The sequence below is a fragment of the Mastigoproctus giganteus genome, chromosome 4 (assembly GCF_048544385.1).
Source record: "Mastigoproctus giganteus isolate SK-2022 chromosome 4, ASM4854438v1, whole genome shotgun sequence".
Taxonomy (NCBI): Eukaryota; Metazoa; Arthropoda; class Arachnida; order Uropygi; family Thelyphonidae; genus Mastigoproctus; species Mastigoproctus giganteus.
Window position 1 is genome coordinate 147,924,734 of NC_143578.1, and position 27,036 is coordinate 147,951,769.

The following is a 27,036-nucleotide window of genomic DNA, read 5'->3' on the forward strand; positions in this document are numbered from 1 at the left end:
ATTATGATTGGTGGTGGGCGTGACAGACGACAAGCTACTGGGTAGTCATTGGTTGGCATTATAATGTGTATTTATGAGTAAAGTCAGTGCATAATAGTTTTGTAACGGATGGTAAACAGGTAATAGCAGCGATGAATCTTTTAAAGATGGCAGAAATTTGTAAGAAAAAAAAAAAACGGTTGATTTTTTGATCAAAACTAAATTAATAAAAGTTTCGTTCTGTTCATTTTTATGTTCTTTATTATGTTTTTTCTCATTATTAAAAGCGGATGTTTGGAGTTCATGAGTGTTTTTACTATACTGTTGATTTAGGTTTGGTTACAAAAAAAAAGGAAAAGGTTTCTTTATTTTTCATAACCTGACCTTAAATGGTAGGTTAGAAAATAACAGAAACGGTTTCCTTATATTTAGTGACTTAACCTTAAATGTTAGGTTAGGAAATAATATAAGAAAAGAAAGAAAGATTCTATATATATATATATATAGTGACTAGCTGCTGAAGTGTTGATTGGTGTTATGATATGTGTGTGTATCCATACAAGTGTCTTTAAAAATAAAAGTACAGTAATAAAAAAATAATATTTTGTTAATAAACAATTTATGCGCTAGCCCACATGATTATAAAGAAAAAAGGTTAGGTTACCCCCCTATTTCTGGAGGGGTTCAAGCTCCCATGGGATTCAAGTGGAGATAAACCTGACCTTTTTTCACCATTATGGAAAGCATTCATTAGGGCACGTTACCATTAGTGCTTCTGAGTGCTACTAAAATGATACTAACCCGATGTTATCATGTGTTCTGTTTGTGCACAAATCAACACATCATTTGCCATGCCTACCTGTCAATCAATATATCTTTCTTGACTTTGCTCCAGACCAATAACACCTACCGTCTGTTTACCAAGCGTGCAGCACTAAAGTGTCGTATCGGGAAACTAATTTTCTGCGTAAGTTATTCAACGTTTCTCGTCATTCTCGTGTTGGCTTTCTTTATCTTTGCCACATTGATTACTCCTTGATCTTGTAATTCCTGTTTTAACTCTTCATCTGACACGTTCATGAGGTCTCATTCGGTGATGAAACCTCTTGACGTGTTCAGGGAAACATGTGGTGAAACATTAGCATTAATAGAGGCATTTGATGCAAGAAAGCAAGCTTATGCAGCATCAACCAAAAAAAATAAAAAAATTAAATAAATAAATAAAAATAACCACTTCCACTTCACCCCTCTGTTCGTTCGAAATACCTGTCCAGCTGAGCCTTAAACTTATTTAGGCTATCAACTTCCACGACAAGGGATGGAAGTCTGTTCCACCAACCAACCACCCGCTGGCTAAAGGCAAATTTCCTCACGCCTATCCTACATCTGTCTTTTCTCAATTTGAATGTATGCCCTCTCAGGTGATTATTCTGAGCAAGAATAAGAATCCCATCGGCATTGAGCATGCTCAAACCATTCAAGGCTTTATACACCTCTATCAGATCACCTCGCCGGTGCCTAGTCTCCAGACACTGTAATTTGCAAAATTTAAGTCTTTCTTAGTAAGAGCACCTCGTTGTTCCATTCACTAATCTTGTTGCCCTTCTCTGTACTCGTTCCAGCATCTCTACATCCTTCTTGAAATGAGGCCTCCAGACCTGTATACAGTACTCTAGGTGTGGTCTGACCATTGCCTTATACAAGGGAATAATCACCTCCTTATCCCCGCTAGAAAAATTCCTATATATCATCGACAATACATCATGAGCTACTCTTGCAGCCCGTCTGCACTGCTCAGAAAACTTCATATCTGCCTGCACAACCACCCCTAGGGTCCCTTTCATTCTGTACCACTGTCAGTGTAGTACCACAGAGTTGATACGTTGCTCTGGGGTTGCTGTTTCCCATATGTAGTACTTTACATTTATCAATGTTAAACTTCATTTGCCACCTCTCAGCCCATCTGCTCAACCTTTCCAGATCCTGTTGCAGTAGCATAGTGTCAGTAGTGTCCTTGACAACCCTGCCAATCTTCGTATCGTCTGCAAACTTGGACATTAAGCTTGATATACCATCATCAATATCATTTATAAATACAGAAAACAATAATGGACCCAATACTGAACCCTGAGGGACTCCACTAATAACATTAGTCCACGATGAGCAGTGTCCATTGATTACCACTATCTGTAATGGAAGTTCCACCAAAAGTTTTTAGTTTTAGTAATTGCTCAGACTGTCGAGCAGTGGCAACTTCAACCAGTAAGTCTCCCGATCTTAAGCGAACTGTCTTGGGGGTACCTATTATGCTTTTTAGGCATTTTTGCACTAGAAATGGTGATAGTTTACCAATAGGTTGTTCTTCAGTTGAGTAAATGATAACATTAGTAGAGGCATATGATGCAAGAAAGCAAGCTTATGCAGCATCAGCCAAAAAAAAAAAAAAAAAACCACTTCCACTTCACCCCTCCATTCGTTCGAAATACCTGTCCAGCTGAGCCTTAAATTTATTTAGGCTATCAACTTCCACGACAAGGGATAGAAGTCTGTTCCACCAACCAACTACACGCTGGCTAAAGGCAAATTTCCGCACATCTATCCTACATATGTCTTTCCTCAATTTGAATTTATGCCCTCTCAGGTGATTATTCTAAGCAAGAGGAAGAATCCCATCAGCATTGAGCATGCTCAAACCATCCATTCAAGGCTTTATACACCTCTATCAGATCAACTCACTGGTGCCTAGTCTCCAGACACTGTAAAAAACTTAAGCATTTCTTCATAAGAGTACCCTTTGTTCCATTCATTAATCTTGTTGCCCTTCTCTGTATTTGTTCCAGCAGCTCTACATCCTTCTTGAAATGAGGCCTCCAGACCTGTATACAGTACTCACGGTGTGGCCTGACCATTGGCTTATACAAGGGAATAATCACCTCCTTATCCCTGCTAGAAAAATTCCTGTATATCACTGACAAGACACCATGAGCTACTCTTGCAGCCCGTCTGCACTGCTCAGAGAACTTCATATCTGCCTGCACAATTATCCCGAGGTCCATTTCATTCTCTACCACTGTCAGTGTAGTACCACAGAGTTGATACATTGCTCTGGGGTTGCTGTTTCCCATATGTAGTACTTTACATTTGTCAATGTTAAACTTTATTTGCCACCTCGAAGCCCATCTGCTCAACCTTTCCAGATCCTGTTGCAGCAGCATAGCGTCAGTAGTGTCCCTGACAACCATGCCAACCTTTGTATCATCTGCAAACTTGGACATTAAGCTCGATATACCATCATCAATATCATTTATAAATACAGAAAACAATAATGGACCCAACACTGAACCCTGAGGGACTCCACTAATAACATTAGTCCACGATGAGCAGTGTCCATTGATTACCACTCTCTGTCTTTTCCCCCTCAACCACCCTTTTATCCATAGCAGCAATTTGCCTCCAATGCCACCCTGCTCCAATTTGTGTAGCAGTCTTCCATGTGCAACAGTATCAAAAGTCTTTCTAAGATCGAAGTATATAATATCAAAGTTATTCCCTGCATCCAGTTCTTTTGTGACTGCATCATAGTATCCAATCAAATTGGTCAGGCAAGACTTCCCCTTAACAAAACCATGCTGTTTCCGAGCTAAAACTGAAGTCTTGCCTAGATGATCCTGCAGTGCTTCTTTAACCATTGCCTCCATTAATTTTCCTAGAACAGAAGTTAAACTCACAGGTCTATAATTACTTGTGTTGGCCTTTGATCCTCCTTTGTGAATTGGGGTCACATTTGCACATCTCCAGTCTGTGGGTACCTCTTCTGAGTCCAAGGAAGCTCTCATAATTATGGCTAAGGTTTGTTTACTTTCTTTGCTGCCTCCTTTAATATAACTGGATAGATCCTATCCACCCCAGGTGCCTTTCTTGTGTTTATCTTCAACAATTTCTCCTCCACTTTACTCTCAGTTATTACAAGATTCTCTAGCTTACTGCCAGAGTTGAATACACCTCTGGCACTCCCCTCGCTGAATAACTCCTCATGTGTGAATGTCGATGCAAAATATTCATTTAGTTTGTTAGCTACCAGAGCAGGATCATCAACAGTTGACTCATCGATATCAAGTGGACCAATCTGATTCATCCCCTTCCTTCTAGAGTTTACATAAGTAAAGAACTCTTTGCTGTTTTTCTTTGCCAAAGATTTCTTGTAATCTGCCTTTGCCTGCCTAACCTCCTTTATAACTTGGTTAGAGATCAACTTGTATCTATCATAGGCTTCTGTGTCATGTGTTAATTTATATGTATCCCATGCATTTTTCTTCTCTGTCATATGTCTCATTAGTTCATCTGACATCCATTTAGGCCTAAACCCTGAACAATATTTCTTATTTGGTATGTAAAGCCTAGTAGCTTCTAAGATAAGTTCTTTGAATGCTTCCCATTTTGAATTTGATATTGGTAACACCTTACTTGATAAGTAAGGTTGGAGTTCTGATTTTGGCTACATCAGTCTTTTGACATTTAGCTGCAACAAAATCAGGCTCCGATGGTTTTTGCCCTGTAAGGGTCTCATCCATGCACCCAGTGGATTTCTAGATCTTAGGATCTGTTTGCTCCATTTTGCCCTGGAAGGGAGAGCTTTTCTCCTCCAGGTTACCGGCTCCGCCACGTGGAGGCAGTAACAGTGCCACCTTTGTGACCAAGCGGTAGTGGGTTAGTAATAAAACAATAAATGGAAGAAGGAAAGAAGGTTACTTTTCCTTCTAATCTAGTAAAGTGCTTTCTTTACTGAATGAATTGAGTGTTAATGTAATGCTGAAAATAAGAAAACGATTTTATTTCACCAAGAAAGAGCGCTAATTTACTGGCAAGAGATACTTGATCACAAAATCGCTTGGCACCTGGGGCCTCTTCAATATGGATTCTGTTGCAAAGAAAGAGCAGGCATCCACGGATTCTCATGAAATGTAACATCCAGACAACATCCATTTCAATTTCATATTGGATGTTGTCTGGCCCTACAGCACTCAGCTTGGAAGGACAAAGTGTCCTGTTAAATTTGTGAATGTAAATGGCTGGTTGTCACTACAGAACTGTTAGAAGATAATAATGGTTGTTGTTCAAATTTTATTTTCGTGGGCAATACTCTGGGGAATAGAATGTGTTTTTGCAATCACTTTAACAATTGTTTCCCCACAAGTATTAGCAATTGCTGTTAAGTCTGCAATTATATTCTAGGATTGACAAAGGATGCAACATATATCTGCCCTTCATTTTCTGGACTTTATTCCAGACAACCTTGAAATTGGTAGTCCAGGTGATGGAAGATGTAAAAGTGGATTCGACATTGCTTCTGACTCTGATGGCAGATGTAATGTGCTTTGGTGCATGCACATTTGATGGCTATTAGATTATCTGTATATTGGTAGAAGTAACCCTAGAGAAACGTACCCACTGTGTGGTACTGCACTTAGGGTGATAGAAAATGAAAAAGATCTGGGAGTAATTGTGCAGTCAGATATGAAGTTTATATATCTGAGCAGGGCAGTACAGACAGACTGCCAGAGCAGGTCATGGGGTATTGTTAATGATACACAGGAATTTTGCTAGTAGGGAAAAGGAGATGATTATCCCTTTGTATAAGGCAATGGCCAGGTCATGCCTTGAGTACTGAATACAGGTCTGGAGGCCACATTTTAGGAAGGTTGTAGGGTTGCTTCAGCGAGTACAGAAAAGGGCAACAAGATTATTGAAGGAGAAAAAAAGGGGTTCTCTTACAAATAAAGGCTTAAATTCTGAAAACTGCAGCATCTAGAGACTAAGTAACCATGAGGTGATCTGATTGAGGTCTATAAAGCTTTGAATGGTTTAAGCAAGTTCAATGCTGATGGGATTCTTCCTCTTGCTAAGAGTGTGCACCTGAGTGGGTATAAATTCAAATTGAGGAAAGACAGTTGTGGAATAGATGTGCAGAAATTTGCCTTTAGCCAGAGGGTGGTTGATTGCTGGAATAAACTTTCATCTGTCATTGTGGAAGTTGATAGCTTAAATAAATTCAGGTTAGAACTGGACAAACTTTTGGAGCAAATGGATGGGTGAAATGAGATTTTTTTTTTTTTTTTTGCCTGGTGCTGTATAAGTGTGCTTTCTTGTATCACATGCCACTGCTAATGTTAGCTGTTTTTTGTAATTGAGTATCCAGTTTTCTCTCTGGCCACTCATTGCAGGTGATAGTAGAAGGCTCTCTGTCTTCTAACTTCTCCACTATTGCAGGTATTCTCTAAGTTTGAGTTCTTTCTCCCACTCTTTTCCTCTTATATATTAATGACCTTCTTCCACTAACTGCAAATCCTATCCAGGGTTTTGCTGATGATAGTATGTTGCATTCAACCTGCCAGTTTGAGAAATCTTGTCCTGCAAAAACAGCTTCAACTTCTCAAATATCCACAACCAGTTACTTGAATGCTGATCTCCAGGTAATTCACTAGTGGGGCAAAGATAACTTAGTTGATTTCAATCCCTCTAAACTCCGTCCTATATTATATCTTGTAAAAAAGGATCCTTCTGCTCCTAAGCTTATCTTTGATGACATGCAGATTTTTAAACAAGTCACAAATCTCTACCATGGATTACTCTGACTTCTAATGTTTCTTGGCATAAATACATGACTAATATTGCTTCCACTGCATCTAAAAAACTGAGATTCTCTCTCTCTCTCTCTCTCTCTCTCTCTCTCTCTCGCTCTCTGCATTACTTTTCTTCCAAACAGCTGTTTGTTCTGTACAAATTGTAAATCCTCCCTACCATGGAATATTGTTTCCACATCTGGGGCGGTGTCCCCAAAACCTCTCTCAGGCTTCTAGATTCCATTCATAAAAGAGCAGTTAGGATAATTAATGACTTATCTCTAACAGTCTCTTCACTCTTTGTGTCATCGACGTTCTGTTTCTGTTGCATGCCTTTTCTATAGATACTTCCATGGGCACTGTTCTTCTCAATTGGCCTCTGTAATTGCGGCATTAAGGCCACCGTAGCAGAAGCAGGAGTGCGGTAGCACATGCTCTTTGAGTAGAATGGGGTTCAAGCCCCTGACTGCTAAATACGGTTGATCTGCCAACCCGCACTGGACCAGCATGGCAGATTGTGGTCCATTTTCCCTCAACATGAATTGTTGAGAAGGCTTTCATCCTGCAGTGGGTGGATAATAGCTGCAGTTTACCATTTTTTTTTTTTTTTTTTTTTTAATTCCGGCTCTCTCTCTTCCAAACCAACTGAACCATGTGCTGCAACCGGTCAGCATTCTTTTACTTTCAACTTAAAACTCACAGACCAACTTTTCTTCTTCTTCATTTATTCCTTCAACTTCCGTTATTTGGAACAACCTTCCTTCATACATTTTTCCTGAAAATCACAATCTACAGAAATTCGCGTCTAATGTCAGCAAGTATTTTCTTTCACCTTCTCAACCTTCAACCCATGCATGGTACTAAATAATACAGGTTCTAACACCTCTTGTTCTTAGAGTTTTAATAAAAAAAAAAAAAAAAAAGTGAAGATGGATTCTGGGGTTAAAAATGTAATTCAGGACCTTTCTCAATGGTAGTGTGGATAGATCCCACTGTAGGTTTATTGGAAATAAACCTAAAGATGAAAATAAGCCTGTAGATGGAAATCTCTTAAAAACTAAGGCTGAAAATTGAAGATTAAAGTATTTCAATGGATGGTTCCAGATATTTAAGACTTGTCATGGGCTGTCTTTTAAAAAATTATGCAACCATTAACATCAACACTGAAACTAAGCTATGAAGGAATGGTGAGAGAATTGTTTAAAAAATGTCTTCTTGTTGTTGACAATCATCAATGCTGACTAAACTGTTAATTTTTTTTTTGGTTGCTATTGAATACAATGCTAGTATTTAAAGGTGAGAAATGTAGTGGTAAAAAAAGACATGTTTTTGTGCAAGATATGTTTACATGGTAGACATGTCTTGCATAAAGAAACTTCCTCTTTTAATTGCTGGCAAATCTCAGAAGCCCCAATGCTTTAAACATTTGAAGACATTGACTAATATGTATCTAGCAAACTGAAAGGATTGGATGTCATCAAAAATCTATGAAGAATGGATCAAAGAATTAAATCACATGATGAACAAGGGAGAACAGAAAAATTTGGTTATTTGTGGATATTTGTACCCCTCATTGCCATTTATAATCACCATTGAGTACCTGACATTAAATATGACATTAGTTTTTCAGCCACTTGATCAAGGTGTAATCCAGTGCAAAACAAACACTATTGGAGAATGCTATTAAACAAAATTGTGCTGGCTTGAAAACAAAACACAACGTAAAATTGATGTAGTACATGTAATGTATTTATGCATTTCACTGTGGGATGATGTTGATGGAAAAGTGATTGCCAACTTCTTCAAACATGCTGGATTTGTAGCATTGAATAATGCAACAAATGAAACATCTCATGCTTTGTTTATTAATTGCAAAGAATAATCTAATTAACAGGAGAGAAATGTGCAAATGAAGAGATGCCCATTGCATCTCTTCATTTGTGCATTTCTCTCCTGTTATCAGATTATTCTCTTCTCTTCATCTCTTCAAAGAAATGCACATTGCAGATGTAATGAAACCTGAAATTTGTAGTGAAGAAGAGGATCCCATTGTGTTTAAGCAAGAAGTTCAATAAAGGATACTCATCAAGGATTAGAATTTCTACATTTAATTTTTCAAGTGGAGCCCAAAAAAAAAAAAGTAAATTAACCAGCATCATGTGCCTTCATAAGTCTCCTTTAAAACATGCTCTGACACTGAAATAGCACATCTGACAGATTATTTTCGAGTCTGAAACCAATTCCCCTGTTTGCAGTTATGCTTTCACATACATATAAGTACATATATCAGCATAAAAACAAAGAAAAGATCGAACATGAAATGTTCAATCTTTTCTTTGTTTTTATGCTGATTTTATGAACTAACAAAAAAAACAATATTTCAATATAATATGACAGTTATTCTCACATTCCCTTGAGGAATTACCATAAAGAACTTCAACTGCCCGGCATACAATAAATGTGATTGAAAGTGGACACTAGAGACACTCAAGCACTACACCCACCCCATGTAGCCTGAATACAGCACCTCTGTTACTCTGACCATGAGGATAGGGCATGGTGATGGCATGGTGACAGTATTGTTGATCCTAGCAGACAAACCTACTAGCTGACTAATCCTAGGCAAGCAATTTCACAATCTATCACCATGTCAAAGTAGGGTCCAAACCAGTATGTTTCAGCTATGTATCTCAATCACTACAGTCCCTATTTCCAAAGAATGAAACAAACACACAGCAAACATGCCAAGTTCCTATTGCCAAGTTCCCAAGCCTGAAAACATAACAAGTATATTGGATTGCAACAATGCATATGTGGAGAACCAACAGCATCACTGAGTTGGGATTCTCACCACGTACAGCTGCTTACATTGATGGGGCTCAGCAAACAAAGTAAGTTGACACAATGTTGATGTTTCAAAGAAGCCATCATTTCAACCAGTTTCTGGTTTTGGAAGTGATATATACAGATTTTTTTTATAAAAGCTAGATAAAAATAGAAAGATGCAAATTTGTTTTTTAGCGCTTTAGTTCAATAGATTTATTTATTTCTGTTTGAGTCATAAGAATATACCAGAACATATTTTTTCCCCTGAAGAGTATCATATTAACAGTCTGCTTATGAACTTGGTTTATAAGAGGGAAAAATATTTAAAAAACGCTAACATTTTACAAAAGTACTGAGATAAGTTTGTGAAATTAAACCTATTAAACATTTATTTCTTGTTATTATAGTCAAAAAAGATGGAATTTCAATCAATTAATTTTTTTCTTAAATCATAAGGGTTATTAAAAGTCAGAAATATTTAGGTCATAAAATGTTTGTTGTAATGCAGTGCAATTAAAGTTTTTGTCTTAGTTAGCAACAATATTTAAAATAGCCATAACCTTTCATAAAAATCACAATGAATCCTAATTTAATAAAATTACTGCAACTTACCCATGTAAGGCTTTCTTTTAACTCTTTCTTTTTGTGATGCTGTTAAATAAAAATATTAATAGTATTATGAATAAATTTTAATTTAGCTCAAAATTTAATTAATTATTGCCAACTGTCAGCTACAAGTAAATATACAATGGTCTTCTGAAGCAGCATGTTTTCTGTCAATCTAACTCATGCTATGATTTGATTATAACCTGTGACATTCTGATTCAGATTCAGATTCAATTTCTTTAGAAATACCACTGTTTGTGCATTTCTCAATTGTTTCTAATGCACAGCATGAAAATTTTTCAACTAATGGCCCAAAATTAAATCACTCAGAGAAATTTAAGTGTTTAATTTTATTCTTAAAGGTATCTCCAGGGAACACTAATCAAAATTTGGTGTGAAGTGCAGTGGAACATATGCTTTCAAGAAGAAAAATTAAAGGCTTTTAAATTTCCTTTAACTGCCCTCTATACAGGCATCAGATTGTGCTGTTGGTAAAAATCTGTAAATGAGAAGTTTCAAACTGAGAAATGAACACACAATGAAGTTTCTGACTTCCCTAGCTTATATGATGTAGTCTTAATAATAGTACCTTTTCATCTTGATTTGGAGAAACCAATGAGTGGAATATATCACAGAGTTTGATATAAATGAATATTCCAATTGTATCATAGTACCTGAGTGGTATTAGGAAGCCATGGCAAAATTTCTTCTGGGTGCACATAATGGACAATAGCTAAATTCTCTTATACTTTTACTGTTAAAAGTTTAAAACTGAGTACGTAAAATTAAGTAATTTCTATTCAAAAATGTGTGATTAAATTTTAGAAATTGAAGTCTTGAAATTCTTATTATTTATATTATTATTAAATTCATTCTAAGCCATATTCAGACTCTTTTGGCTTCAGTAATCATGAGAATAATAAGAAATATATTTATTTAGTTATTTAAAAATTTAATGTTTTGTTTAAAAGTTTTTAACAAAATTATGTACTTTTTTTAATAGAAAATAAAGAGCATGATTTCTGTTTTATCACGCATATAATATATATAACAAAAAAAAAAAGAAAAAAGTTATGCAAACTTAATTCCAACTTGTCTCTTAAAGAAACTTTATTGACATCGTATTTCTGAATGAATGGAAACATATTTCATACATTTAGAACTTAAAAATTATTCATTGCTTTTATATTGCCCACAAATTGGTGAGAAATATAAAAGCACTAGAAATTAAAGTGCATCTAAATGCACTAATAGTATAAGAATAATGAAAGCAGTATGAGAATTAAAACGCATTTAATAGAAAGTTCAAGGGAACTAAATTTTCATGAAAATATCAAAACTTGATCGTCTTTAGTACATATTTTTAAGCATTACCTTAAGCTTTGTTTAACAATAAGAATAATAATATATCGTTTAGATTTTCTTTTATTTATAACAAAAACAGTGAGGAAAAAACAAACAATATAATTGAAACGAATATATATATATATATATATATATATATATATATATATATAATTGGTATCACAATAAAAAAGAAAAAGCAGAATCACAGTACTGATAATAAAGAAAAAATGAAAATCAATTAACTCTTTTAAGGAAAGAATCCAGTTTCAATATAAATAATGTCATTTTTATAATATATAATATATAACATATAATTTATAATATTATATTATATTCTACAGTTATAATTTAAATATTAATTTTCCCTGAAACAGAAGTCAAATGTGCATCATGTGCCTTTGCAGTGCAGACGGTCTGCAAGAGTAGCTCATGGTGTCTTGTCAATGATATACAGGAATTTTTCTAGCAGGGATAAGGAGGTGATTATCCCCTTGTATAAGGCAATGGTCAGACCACATTTTGAGTACTGTATGCAAGTCTGGTGGCCTCATTTTAAGAAGGATGCAGCGCTGTTGGAACGAGTACAGAGAAGGGCAACAAGATTAGTGAATGGAACAAAGGGTTGCTCTTACAAAGACAGGCTTAAGTTTTGCAAATTACAGTGTCTGGAGACTAGGCACCTGCAAAGTGATCTGATTGAGGTGTATAAAGCCTTGAATAGTTTGAACATTCTTCCTCTTGCTCAGAATAATCTGAGAGGGCATAAATTCAAATTGAGGAAAGACGGTTGTAGGATAGATGTGCGGAAGTTTGCCTTTAGCCAGCAGTTGGTTGATTGCTGGAACAAACTTCCATCTGTCGTTGTAGAAGTTGATAACTTAAATAGATTCAAGGCAGAACTTGACAAACATTTGGAGCAAGTGGATGGGTGAAATAAGGTTTTTTTTTTTTTTTTTTTTTGGCTGATGCTATATAAGCTTGCTTTCTTGCATCATGTGCCTTTGCTAATGCTAACTAATAGGTCTGTAATTACTTATGTCACCCTTTGATCCTCCCTTCTTAGTGAACTAGGCTTACATTAACTCATCTTCAGTCCATTGGGAACTATGCTAAATTCAAGGATGCTTTCTTAATCATGGTAAAAGTTTTGCATTCTTCTTTTGCTCCTTCTTTTAATATAATTGGATAGATCCTATCCACCCTAGGTGCCTTTTTTTTATGTTTAATTTCTAAAATTTCTCTTTCACTTTTCTCTCATTTATAACAAAATCATTCATGTTCCTGTTAGAATTTGATATAGACTTCTGGTATCTCCATTAGCAAAATATTCCTCATATGTAAATGTCAATGCAAAATACCTCTTCCCTTTGCCAGAAACAATTAAACTATTTATATGTAGCAGACCAATGTGATGCATCCCATTTCTTCAAGTGTTTACAAAGGTAAAGTCTTTGCTGCTTATCTTTGCATTCTTTGCCAGAGACTTCTCATCGCAGCTTTCCTAACCTAATTTGTGGACCGTTTCTGTCACTGTAGGCATGTGTGTCAATTGATAGTTTATATGCATCTCATGCATTTTTTTTCTCTGACACAAGTGTGATCAGTTCATCTGAAATCCACATAGATTGTGTGGACATCCTTGAACAATATATATTAGTTGGTATAAAAAGCCTAGTAGCTTTTGCGATTACATGCCTGAATGTTTCCCATTTATAATTTGCCATTTGTAACTTTATCAACTGGCCCTAATGCATAAAATTAAAAAAAAAAACTGACTGGGACAACTGTAGTCACCTTTAGAAAAGCAAAAGCCCTTTCTGTTGCCTTTGAGAGTAGTTACTTGTTTAAGTAAATCCCACATCAATACACTGTAATCAGGGCCACATAATGAGTCTTTTATCTGCAGATTATAATTCATGAGTGGTTGCTCCTGATAATGAGATTAAGAGTATTGTTTTCTCTCATTTCTCTAACATGCTGCTGTAGAAAACAATCATCCTATAAATTTTCAAAAGTCTTGCTAGTGTGCGAGTGATTAATCACAAATTTCATCTGTAGCCAGAAAGTTGAAGTCCTCCCCCCCCCCCATGGAATGGCTACCGCATGGAATGGCTACCGCATATTCCCGGAGCAATATGGCCTTAGTTGCTAATGCTCCTAAAAAAAAAAAATCCGAAAAAAACCTCCCCCCCCCCAAATGGGGCAACTTCTGATTTACTGGCTTACTCTATCACAGTGATTAGGCCTATAACAGACTTCTACTCAGAGTTTGTTTTTTTCAGTGCTTATTTCATCCCAAATTGACTCAACACTGCACTGCCCACTGGATGCCCACTAAATGCTGTTTGTTTGTTTGTTTGTTTCGGGATTTATTGGACGCATCAGCAACTATGGCCATAGTGCGCCATACATAGTAACTATGCATGCCATTTCTTCTCAAATAGAGAAAATGGAAAAAAGGAACCAGAAAGTAATTTTTTTTAACTAACTAAAGGAGGTGATATACTTTAATCATCTTGATAAAGTTATAAATGCTTGAGACATTTGTTTCATTATTTAAAAGTGAAGTAAGTGTAAGAGGATCTTCTGTTGTGGCTGGAGTGCAAAGATTCTGGCGTTCTCTTGTATATTTTGTGCATTCAACCAGAATGTGTTTCACTGAGAGCATTGTATTACAGTAATGACATTGAGGGGGTATCTTTCCTCTTAAAAGATAACCATGAGTGATATTTGTGTGACCTATTCACAGACGAGCCAATATTACCTCCTGATGTCGGACTGAACTGAAGCTGGAAGGCCATCGCTCAAGGTTTGGCTTGATACTTCGAAGCTTATTGTTAGGTTGATTTTCCCATGATAACTGCCATTGGCACATGCATTTTTCCTGGATTATTGGTGAATAGTCTTGATGAGGCACTTTCCACTTGCTCTCGGGTGGTAGGTGAGCTAATTTGGCAGCATTGTCCGCTAGTTCATTTCCAGGAATTGCCATATGTCCTGGGACCCAACAGAAGTGTATGTTTTTCCCAAGTTCTGATAAGGTATGTAAAGAGTTGACTATTCGTTTCCCGACTGGGTGGGTGATGTTGATGATGTTTTTTAGTGCTTGAAGTGCACTTAAAGAATCTGTGAAAATTATGCTGTTGTTAATATCAGAAGACTCGATATGATTCAGTGCAACCTGAATTTCTATTAGTTCGGTGGAAAATATACTGAACTAATATGACAACTGATAAGCTAATGTGATGTTTGGAAAAACTGCGGCGATTCCAACGTGGACATCATTCTTTGATCCACCAGTATGTACTAAGGAAAAGCTGTGAAACTGGTCCACTACTGCATGGTATAGTTGCAAGAAGTTTTCTCTATGCAGTGTAGATTTATTCCATTCATGTAGATGTAAGTCACATGAGGGTGGAATGATATTCCAAGGAGCAAGAAAGGATGGGAGGCTATGTGCCACATTGTATAAGGTTAAATTTAGTTCTTCTAAGAGGTGTTTTATTCTCATACCCAAAGGACGATTAGAATTAGGGCAGTTTTGGTATAACCTGCTGTGCTGTGCTGTGCTGTGATGTGAAAAGTATCTGCCAGTTTGGGTGTTCTGGCATAGATCTAATTTTATAGGCATAATGTAGTATCAGTTGTTGTCGCCTGATCGAGAGAGGGGGTTCGTGTGCTTCAGCATATAAGCTATGTATTGGAGACGTGCGATATGCTCCTAAAAGCAATGCGTATTCCACTATGATGGATAGGGTCAAGCCAGCGAAGGGCACTAGGTCTTGCTGAACTATAGATAGTTTTTGTTGACGTGATGTTCTTAGTCTTTTAACTCCTCTTCTCTGATGTCCGTGTGCGCCAAGTTTTGCTGCCAATTTGGAGGTCGCTCACTGGAACTGGGACCCGTCCAGATAAATCATATTTTAGCATCCATAGGATAATGTATAGAGGGCTGCTCGCCATTTTTGGTGCATACTCCATCTCTAGGTCAGGATTGAGTATTCAAGAAGCAAGTCCAGGTCCATTTCATGCTGGAAATGTAGGATCAATAAGTCCAAGTCAATACAGTGCAGTTAATGCAGCAATTTGTTGAGTAGTTGCTCGTGGGAACCATGTCCCGTCCATGGATAGCGAGACATCAATAACTGAGGTAGATCCTGTAGGTAAATGCGTATTGGTGTGTGCACTATTATTGAGAGTAATCGAATTGTGCTGGACAAGTAACGTTTCTATAATTTGTCCTCGTTTGTCCATATTTTGATTTTCTCATAAAGGATGATGACTATTGAGGTCTCCTAGAATGAAGTAGGGTTGAGGAAGTTGTACCACTAGTTCTTCTAGGTTGGTGTAGCTTATATTTTGATTAGGTGGCAAGTACAGCAAGACTATAGTCAAGTCAAAATTAATGTTGACTCGCACTGCAACTGCCTCAAGGTTTGTTTTTAATGGGAGTGGTTTGAAGGGTATTTGAGCATTGATTATCAATACCACACCTCCATGCACCTGATTGTTAGGGTTGTATACAACATGATCTTGCCTATGAATTATATAGTTCCGGAGAGAAACAGTTATATGTGTGGTCAGATTGGTTTCCTGAAGGCAGAAAGCGATAGGATCATATTGTGTGAGGAGATCTTGGATGTCATTTAAATTACTGCGGTATCCTCTACAGTTCCACTGCAGAAATATAAGCATTATTTGGGCTTAGTAGAACCCTCGATTTGTTTTTGAAGGGTTGAAGGTTTGTTTCACTCAGATTTCCCTTTCGCCTTCTTTGGAAAGTATGGTTTTCCCATGTCCATATCCTCATCAGTAAATAGTTCTAGTATGCGCTCATCTTCTGTGAGCTATCTTCTAAGTCCATGTAATCTGTTTGGTTTGCATCAGGAGAGGCAGTTATTTTAGTGTTTTGCTGTGGGGAGGCATCTGGCTGTACAGTAATTGGAGTATTTATGGCTTTACTCTGTTTGCTTGTCATTTGGTTTACTGGTACAGTGGTCAATACTGACCTTGCCCATTGAGATAGCGATTTGCTTGGCGGTATGGTTACCACCATTTGGGTTGCAATTGATATATGTCTTTTGGTTGCTTGTGTCAGTTTTGTATCGTTGTATGTGTTTTTTCACGTTTCCAAAGGAGACACTTAGAAAACTCCTTAGAAACACTTCCTAGAACACTCCTTAGAAAACACCGGATGTGCTTCTCTGCAATTTGCACAACTAGGTGTTGTAGCTGTGCATTCAGTATTCGTGTGCGCAGTGGACCCACATGCGACACAGGCAGCTGCTCCTCTGTAGACTGGCTGTGAGTGCCAAAACTTCTGGCACTTGTAGCAGCATAAAGGATTTGGAATGTATGCTCTAATACGGCAATTAAGATAACCTGCTTTGATTGCTGTTGGTGGTTTAGGGTTATCGAAAGTGAGTATTATGTTCTGAGCGGGAACCAATATGCCCTCTTTCTTTGTCAATATTCTTCTTACATTGATTAGCATTAGTAGAGGCATATGATGCAAGAAAGCTTATTCAGCATCAGCCAAAAAAAAAAAAAAACACAACCACTACTCCCATTTCACCCCTCCGTTCGTTCGAAATACCTGTCCAGCTGAGCCTTAAATTTGTTTAGGCTATCAACTTCAACAACAAGTGATGGAAGTCTATTCCACAAACCAACTGCCCGCTGGCAGTTGGTTTGTGTAATTACAAGATTACTCCTTGATCTTGTAATTCCTGTGGTAACTCTTCATCTGACACGTTCATGAGGTCCCATTCGGTGATGACACCTCTTGACGTGTTCAGGGAAATATGTGGTGAAACAATAATAGATATTCCACCAAAATTTTTTAGTTTTAGTAGTTGCACAGACTGTCAAGCAGGGGCAACTTCAAACAGTAAGTCTCCCGATTTTATGCGATGAACTGTCTTCGGGGTACCTATTATGCTTTCTAGGCATTTTTGCACTAGAAATGGCGATAGTTTGCCAATAGGTTGTTCTTCAGTTGAGTGAAGTATAAGAAAGGTTGGAGTTCTGATTTTGGCTATGTCAGTCTTTTGACGTTTAGCTGCAACAAAATCAGGCTCCAACTGTTTTTGCCTTGTAAGGGTCTCTTCCATGCACCCAGTGGATTTCTGGTCTTAGGATCTGTTTGCTCCATTTCGCCCTGGAAGGGAGAGCTTTTCTCCTCCTGGTTACTGGCTCTGGCATTAGCATTAATAGAGACATATGATGCAAGAAAGCAAGCTTATGCAGCATCAGCCATAAAAAAGAAAAAATCTTCCACTTCACCCCTCCGTTCGTTCGAAATACCTGTCCAGCTGAGCCTTAAATTTATTTAGGCTATCAACTTCCACAACAAGGGATGGAAGTCTGTTCCACCAACCAACTACCTACTGGCTAAAGGCAAATTTCCACACATCTATCCTACATCTGTCTTTCTTCAATTTGAATTTATGCCCTCTCAGGTGATTATTCTGAGCAAGAGGAAGAATCCCATTAGCATTCAGCATGCTCAAACCATTCGAGGCTTTATACACCTCTATCAGATCACCTCGCCGGTGCCTAGTCTCCAGACACTGTAATTTGCAAAACTTAAGCCTTTCTTCGTAAGAGCAACCCTTTGTTCCATTCACTAATCTTGTTGCCCTTCTCTGTACTTGTTCCAGCAGCTCTACATCCTTCTTGAAATGAGGCCTCCAGACCTGTATACAGTACTCAAGGTGTGGCCTGACCATTGCCTTATACAAGGGAATAATCACCTCCTTATCCCTGCTAGAAAAATTCCTGTATATCATTGACAAGACACCATGAGCTACTCTTGCAATCCGTCTGCACTGCTCAGAGAACTTCATATCTGCCTGCACAATTATCCCCAGGTCCTTTTCATTTTCTACCACTGTCAGTGTAGTACCACAGAGTTGATACGTTCCTCTGGGGTTACTGTTTCCCATATGTAGTACTTTACATTTGTCAATGTTAAACTTCATTTGCCACCTCTCAGCCCATCTGCTCAACCTTTACAGATCCTGTTGCAGCAGGAAATAAGAAAATGAACGCTGAAAATAGGAAAACGATTTTATTTCTCCAAAAAAGAGTGCTAATTTACTGGCAGAAACACTTGATCACAAAATCGCTTGGCACCTGGGGCCAATCACATGCAGGTGCTCCATGGCAGGCCATCTGCAAATGTCCATATTTATGGCATTTGAAACATTGTATTCGTTTGGGATGTATGGCCCTACAATGCAATTTATGTACCTGACTGTTATTGAAGTAGGAGCTATTGAAGAATTAAATGTAATAATGACATTTCTGGTTGATACTATCTTCCCTTCCCTACAAGCAGAAATTCCTTAAAATTTGAAATTCTGTGAACTAAAGCCACAGAAATTCTTTAGCTTTAGTTCAGAGCAGATTTGTTCCTCAGTAACATCAAGGGGGTCCCACTCTGAGATGACACTTCTTGATGAATTTAATGTTCTATGTGGTGTCTCAGTAACTGATATTCCTCCGCTTGATGTTGCTCAGATTATATGCTCACAGTGCCTATCATTTTTGGTTTTGATTAAGAGATCCCCAGAATGAAGCCTCTTAACTGATTTCGGGAACCTGCTAAATCCTCTAAACCCTTCTGCATGAAGAAGGGCAATATTTTCCTGATAGCTTTCTCAAACATTTTTGAATGCATGATTAAAAATCTTAGTATGGGACCTGAGTATTTCCATTCTCGGTCTTTTTGCTGCACTGGCATTGTCTGGATCTTTGTTATTATTTTCGGATTGGGGCCCCTGAAAAAATAAAAATAACTTTATTAGGATTCATAGTTGTTTTAAATTTAATTCCCAAGCTCTCCACCCACCACAGAGCCCAAATGGGGCACCCACTACCCAGCAGACAATAAATGTGCTCGGAAGTGGGACACCAGGGATACCCACACTGCTGCCAGCCTGAATCTTGTCTCTGAGACCGTGAGGGTAGAGGCATGCCATTGGCATGGCTGACCCTTGCAGGTGAATCCAATACCTGATTGATCCTGGCCAAACTTTCCAGGACCACCCGTCTTGTCAAAGCAGGGAGCCAAAGTGGTATATTGAAGCTGTATCTCTCAACCATCAGGATCCCCTTTCCAAGGGGTGCAGTACAAGGAAAACGCACCAGATTCCTATTGTGTTAGCCTGGAACCTAAGCTGTGGGCATTAGATCCCAGTGATGATAATCTGGAGGACTAGCAACATCACTGGGAGATCCCCTCACTATGTGCAGGTGTCCACGTCGAGGGGCAGATCATCTAGTCAAAGCACCAGATGCTAAACTCCCTTAGAATATTCAACTTTTTAAAATAAGTTGTTTAAAGGGCATTTGTGTTCAAGGAGGTTATGTTTTCTGTCAAAATTACACCTATAAAACAAAAGCTAGGTACTACAGATACTGCTTGATTTCCTACAAAGGTGTACTGCAAGTGTTTTTTGAAGTGAGGTGTAAAAATCGTTACTTTGGGTCCACATGACTATTTTTTTGGATGGGCTCCCTGTAATTGCCTTTCCATTATTCACATGTGCAGGAAATGGCATGAGATACTAAACTCATCAGTGCACATGTTCACAGTGATGCAAGTAGGTCCAGTTTAGGTCCTATGTTACTGTGTTTATTTTTATGTTGAATAGAGCAGCACTGGGTAGTCATTTGCAACATACAAATTAGTTATGAGTAAGCACACTTCTCATAACTAAATTCAATATTTATACATGTAATGCAAAGCTATGACACCTGGATAACTGGCAGTATATCTAACAAAGAGCTTACAGATAATCCAAATAATAACAGATGACCTAAAAATAAGGAACACATAATGGGTAACAAAAACAAGTCAGATCACAAATTTAAACAGATACACCAACCGTTTAAAACTGATTTAATAATAAAATAAAATAATACAAAAGACTGTAAAATAATATTTACAAAAATTGATTATTTACAAAAAACTAGTTTAAAACAAAAATAAAATATGTAAATAAGTTAAAATGCATTAAAATATAAATTTAAAAGTGGTAAAAACACTATTGAAGCTTTCAGAGGTGTCTGCCTCCTTCCTCAGTTTAAAACTTATTAAATCAGTTTTAAACAGTTGGCGTATCTGTTTAAATTTGTGGTATGAATAATCCCAACCTTAGAGGCCTTATTGCAGATATAACAAGTCATATATTGAACTTTCTGCATACAACCAACAACTAAGAGATGTAACTTATCTTTTCTATTGAATTATAACTTACCTTTAGTTTTAACTGGTTGAGTTGCTTCACTTGGCTCACTTCTGCCAAATACGTTTTCAGCATACACCCTAAACTGGTATTCCTTACCAGCATTTAATCCTGTAACAAGATGAGTGGTGAACCTAAAACATACAATGTATTTCATTAGCAATTCTTTTCTGCAGTATTCATTAGATTACTGATATTATGTTTGCTATATGCAGTTATAATTATATAACTGCCTTGGCCTAATGGTATTTACCATCAGTTAAAACATTTTCATAATAAAGCAAATTTAACTTTTGGCTAATGAGATAGTTAACCTTCACTTCATTTGTCAATTCAGTATCCAATAACCAAATAAAAAAATACCATTTGAAGCATTTTTCTACTCTTTTATGACCAACTTGTGGAAATACTATACCCAACTGCATTTACAGTCCATGGAAGAAATAATAGACAAATCAACATTCATTTATGGGAACAGGTCCAGTTTAGAGCACAAAATGAATAACACTAACAAAAAATGACATATAAAGTTTTCCCATTACAGTACTGTTCTGTAATTTCCAACAGGTGCTGTAGTTCAAAAACTTTGCATCCCCAGCTTTCTTTTTCCTAATGATGTTTGTTGTACATTCTAACAACTGTCAAATTTCCAAATGATTAGAATTTAATTCCTTTATATTAATTTTACTTGAATGTCAAATAAGTAGATAATGGGCACCATTTCATTCAGTTGTCACATAATGTGACTTGTAAATGTATAAAGAAATGAGTGTTATATATTTTTTTAGATAATATAAAATTTAGAATAATAGATATATAGACTGAATAATTACCACTACCACTCTGTTACATTTTTTAATACTGTAACTGATTGCAGGAGTATCCTGTAGAATGTGATTTGCCTTCAGGTTTTTGCAGGTAGCATGCTGTAATACAGATCCGTTTTGTCTGCACTGCAAACTTGATCTGGCATCAGTCCTTTAGTGTTTAATAAGATGCCTCATTTCAAAACAAATTCTTCTGAAGATTTACTATCAGCAGACAGGCTTCTCTACTGAAATTGTTAACTATTTACTGTTAAGGCAAATTTCTGCAAATTTTTTAATTGAATTCAGGCCTTGATTTCTACAATATTTCTGTACCATTTTTAATGTTAATTTCAAGAAAAAGTACACTACTGTATCACTTGCATATGTGCTGCAGAATAATCAATTCAGACCAGTTGAGAGCATGGCTCATCAGCTAACATGTTTCTGCAGTGCAAAAACATGTAATAAATTATGAAAATTGTTACTGTTGAAATTAGAGCAGGTGCTACTTCTGAAATTATGCAAAAATCCTCATGTCCATCTTATTCATGCATTTTTTTTAATAGCTTGTGCTATGTGCATTGTTTCTTAACTGCTGCAAATCATAAAAGCAGGTTTTATTACCTTTTACTCTATTCTTAAAACTACGTACTGCACAAATAAATTAATAAAATTGCATGCATCGTAACTATAAATTTTCTTTTCTGAGCCTAACGACAAGGTTAAATTAAACCTTGGTTAATAGAAGCTCTCACATTACCTCTATCATTCTTCCAACTTCAGTAATCACTTGGAACTCTTTGAAACCTGACTTTCTCCAGTCCAACTCTCCTAACAGTGATGTAATTTTTCCTGGTGATTTTAATATTCACAACCAGGGCCATACTTATAAATAGGCGCTAGCATCAGGCCTCACTATAGAGGGGCCTCTCCAGGCCTCTGTAATCTCAAATTTTTAAAGCAATTTCTTTTTTTTAACACCCTGATCTAAACTAGGGCCCATTTGTACTTACCATGTAAACAGAGACAGGTGAAATGTATTGCAAGTGTGGATGACTCATTTCTCAGAAAGAAAAGATTAATTTCCAGAATAAAGGAAAATCACTCTCTCTCCTAATTCTCTAATAGGGTGTAGAACAGGTTGACCATGGTGTATTATCCATGTTGGGAATTACTTACTCTTTTCCATGAGTAAGTAACTCATGGAAAAGAGTTTTCTCTTACTCTTTACTCCTTGCTATGAACACAAAAAGCAACCGACCAGCGTGACTTCTCAGTACAGTATGTGGGAGAGGTGGTTGTAAATGTGTTGCAAACACATAAATTATGGAATGTTAATCCTTTTATTTCTTAATTCATGCTTTCTACAGCAGCAGCTCTATTGCCTGAAGGCCAGAGGCGCAAACAATGCATACCCATGTCTCTCGAAATCGGTTCATTATATGGAAATTTTATTCATTCTACAGAAACTATTTTAATTGGACCACCCATGGATCTGAGAATCTACATAAGATGAGACCTGAAAATTGTAACATTTAGTTTAATTGTTGATGTGCCAAGTTAAAGTGTGATATGAAGGAGTAAAGTAAATATAGGTATGTATCTATCTCTCTGAAAGTAGTGTTGTAGTTTAATAAATTTGATTCTGTTGTAACAGAAAATTTAAATATCATATCTATGTAATGTTTCATTATCTATTGTGACTGTGGCATATGTTTCCCTTATCGAAAGCTTTTTCTTTTCTCTCTCGCTCTTAAAATATGAATTGATTCAAGTGTTAATTTTTTATATTGAATCAATATCAGCAGAATGGTCCTCCCTTATCAGAAACCAGTAATAGTCACCCATCATTGCTGGATCCCACTGTCCTTGATACCTCTATAACTTTCCTCACTAACAAACAGTTTTATTAGATCAATATAAACAATTTTATTAGAGCATTGTGTTTCACCAACTTTATTACAGCATCCTGTCCTAAAACTTCTGCTGGCTTCTTGATTACATATCAAAACCAAGAAAAGAGCTCACTGAAGCGATGACATGCAAATCTAGATTATCCACTCAGCTTAAATATGGAGATTACCACTCCTCTTCAGCATGTTTGCTACATGTTGCAGTTTATTACCAGAGACAGGTTGGCCTAGACATGTTTGATGTCCTTTCCATTGTTTCTATTTCAGGATTAACATGTAATCCTGAAATTTCCTGATTGCTTGTAATATTCCATCCTTTAAAATTAAATCTCATCCACACCCAATAAAATCCTTAGTGTATCTAAATTTCTAGGTACCAATCAAAAATTAGCAGAGGGTTTGGAAAATAAACTCTAAAATTATTTGTATTGTGTAGTAAAAGTGTTATAATTATTATACCTATATGAAAATAATCCAAGTTGAGAACAATTCCCACAGAATCACGATTAAGGAATGTAATAAAGATTATTTTGAAAGTGGAAAAAGCAGAAATAATCAGTTTTTTATTGGAGATTTCTGATTTTAAATCTAAAGCTTAGAAATAAAACAAAAATAATTCTTTCCTTTAACCTTTATATAAGTAAAATTTTCAATAATTTCACCTAAAAAGCTATGGTATAATATGCCAATCTAATATGGTTTTCTTATCACACTTATTCAAATAAAAACATTGGAAAAGGTATAAAAAAAACTAAAAATACTTATATTTCAAACATTACTGCAAATATGTCACAATATCAACACAACTTTACTGAATATTAGATAGCACATTGGATTTCTATATTAAATTGTGATTTGACAAACTGACAATTCTCACATTTTCAAAAAAGGTTAATTTCAGCAGTCTCTCAGATCATCAAAATCTTGTAACCAGCTTTTCTAGAATAGTAAATAGGTTTGTCTAAACCATATAAACATGGAACTAATTTGCAATGTTTTTAACTCTATATAATCTTTTCATACAACATAAGGAAAAACACTCATTCTCAGTTACAGAAAAACAATTTCATGTGATGAGAATTTACAGAAAAGGGTACTCACATGGCAAAAATTTAAATGCATTTTCACTGGAATATTCTGTCAACTATTCTCAGTGTAACCTAGACATCATTTGAAGAAACAACAACAAGGAGAACTAGGAATAAATGGGAAAACCACAGGCAAGGTCATAGGTAATAACTGTATGATAATACCAGTGTTAATTGTAATTCCTCCATCCTTCTTTTCACAGCAAAGTTTGGTCAGTCTATAAGGGAAGCAAGTGTTCCAGTGACATAGTGTCTACTTCCAGGATTATAAACTGTTACATATTTATCAGGATTATGACATAGCTAATGTTTTCCACTGGAGGAAACTGTTCCACCATCATGCATGCTGAATCAGAGGTGGTTGAACCCACTTCAGGAACCTAATGCAGATGTTTTTGCATGGAGAAATAGTGCCCCAAGTCAAAGAAGGCTCCATGTTGATGATGAAAGGTGTACTGGAACAATGAGACTGGGCCCTCTTTTACTGAGACAAAACAAATTTAATACTACCATACTATCAATAAGTTCCTTAATCCTCAAACAAACAAACAAAAAAAAAAAGTCTAAGGTTCTGCTAGGACTTTTTGGGAGCATTAAAGTTAAAGAGGGTTTCTATAATAAACAAGACCATAACTTATTCAATGGGGTATTTCACCCTGAAGTTGACATCTTCAAATCACTTGTAAAAATGTTAATCAAAATCATTCTGGGAAATCAGTGTAAGGTTGCCTTACATCATTTCTTCCATCTGCATTGAATTGATACACATAACCATAGTCAAGCACTCCCATCTTTTGGGCAAGTTTTATTTCCAAATAACTGGTCTACGCATGCAGAACCCATTATCTCTTTTCTTATAAGAAAATTTCATGGTCAAACTTTAACTGAAGGTCCTTCCTCTTTTTTTTTTTTCGCTCCCCCCACACCAACAATAATTATGATATATCGATGATGTTCTAATAATACAGCAGAATAACCAAAGTGTTCTCAGATATCTAAAAATATCTGAATGTACAATACTTTAACATTTCTTAGTTGGAACAGAATGGAACAATAACGTCCCATTTGGGCATTCCCATTGACACCAAAAAGTGTGATTTCTGAGGTTTCTGTTGATTGAAAGCCCATTGCCACAGCCAAATTCTGGATTTATGCTCGAACTATGCCCAACACATTAAAGCAGACTTCGTCAGGAGACTAATTCCCACAGATATATATATATATATATATATTTATTTTTTAATGACATCCCAAACATGAAAAGTATTAGAACCTATAGTACTTGGTATAGTACATAGCTGAGAAGACAGAAGATACTGGTTGGCATTAGACTTAAATTTCTTTAGACTGTAATTAATGAGATATACATGTAAAAGAAGGTTATTCCAGAAAACAAAATTAGAAGGTATAAATGAGAAAAACAAAAAGTTGATTCTGTGAGTTAAGAGTTGCTGACTCTTGGATGGTGAATGGATGCTGACTGATTGTGGCACATGTCTGGACTGATTTTGAAGGAGTGGGGGAATTACACATATCAGTTCAGAAGATTGTCCATGGAAGTATCTACAGAAAGACAGGCAGCAGAAATTGAATATCTATGAGATCTTGAGTGAAGATATTTTTATGAGACAAATCTTTAATTTACCTGACTGAGAACAGAATCTTGAGAGAGGTTTGGGGGCACAACCTTGGTTGTGGGAACAATATTTCATGGTAAGGCAGACTTTTAGTTTGTACAAATTGAGTAGTTTAGAAGAAAAGTAGTGTTGAGCACAAAAAAAAAAAAAAAAAGAAATCCTAGTTTTCTTTTATGCAGAGGAAGCATTATTTGTTTTGTGCTTATGTAAATCTAATAGAAACATGTGATCTGGTCTAAAAATCTGAGTCATCAAAGATGAGCATAGGAGCAATAAATACAATAGGACTGAGTATTAGAACAACTGAAGATAACTAAGTTTTCTTTGCCCCACTGGAGAATTACCAGAAGATCAGCAATTAAGGAAACAGGTTGTCGATATTTGAGAAGTTGAAGCAGTTTATGTTGGACAAAGTTCTTCAAATTTTCAAATTGAGAATTTCAGATTATCACACTACATCACACAATGTAGTGTGATAATATCAAGACTATAAATAGGATTTCCAGTGAGTGGAAGAAGGTTGTTGATATACAAGAGGAGGAGAGTGAGGGAAATAACTGAACCTTGTAAAACACAAGCCTTAGTGGAGAAGTCGGAGGAACTGTCCACTATTGCCTGCAGTGAATGGTCAGAGGGAAGACTGGATATCTAATTGCAAAAAAAAAGAAAAAAAAAAGCACAATCAGCAGTCCATAAGATGGGAGCTTGTTTAGAAGACCTTTATGCCAAACACAAGAAATCATTAGAAATGTAAGGAGCAACTGCTTTAGTTTCACCAAACATTTACATTGAATTTATCTAAAGTTGAGTAACATAAGCCAAATCACCAGTGCACTGACAGTGATGGAATCCATATTGATGATCACTGATCAGATAGAAGGCTTTGAGATATATAAGAGTTAGTATTGATGGATTTCTCCATTACTAAGGAAACAGTAGAGGTAAGGGCAACAAGGT

At 36.4% G+C, this 27,036-nt stretch overlaps 1 protein-coding gene across 1 annotated transcript in view; it reads right to left on the minus strand.

The window, feature by feature from the left end:
• LOC150087120 (twitchin-like) overlaps nt 1–27,036 on the minus strand; it is a 3,511,780-nt gene that overhangs the window by 573,957 nt on the left and 2,910,787 nt on the right. Inside the window, 2 exon segments of the mRNA XM_090372971.1 lie at nt 10,038–10,076; nt 20,645–20,766. Of these exon segments, the coding sequence (XP_090229097.1) occupies nt 10,038–10,076; nt 20,645–20,766 (161 nt within the window).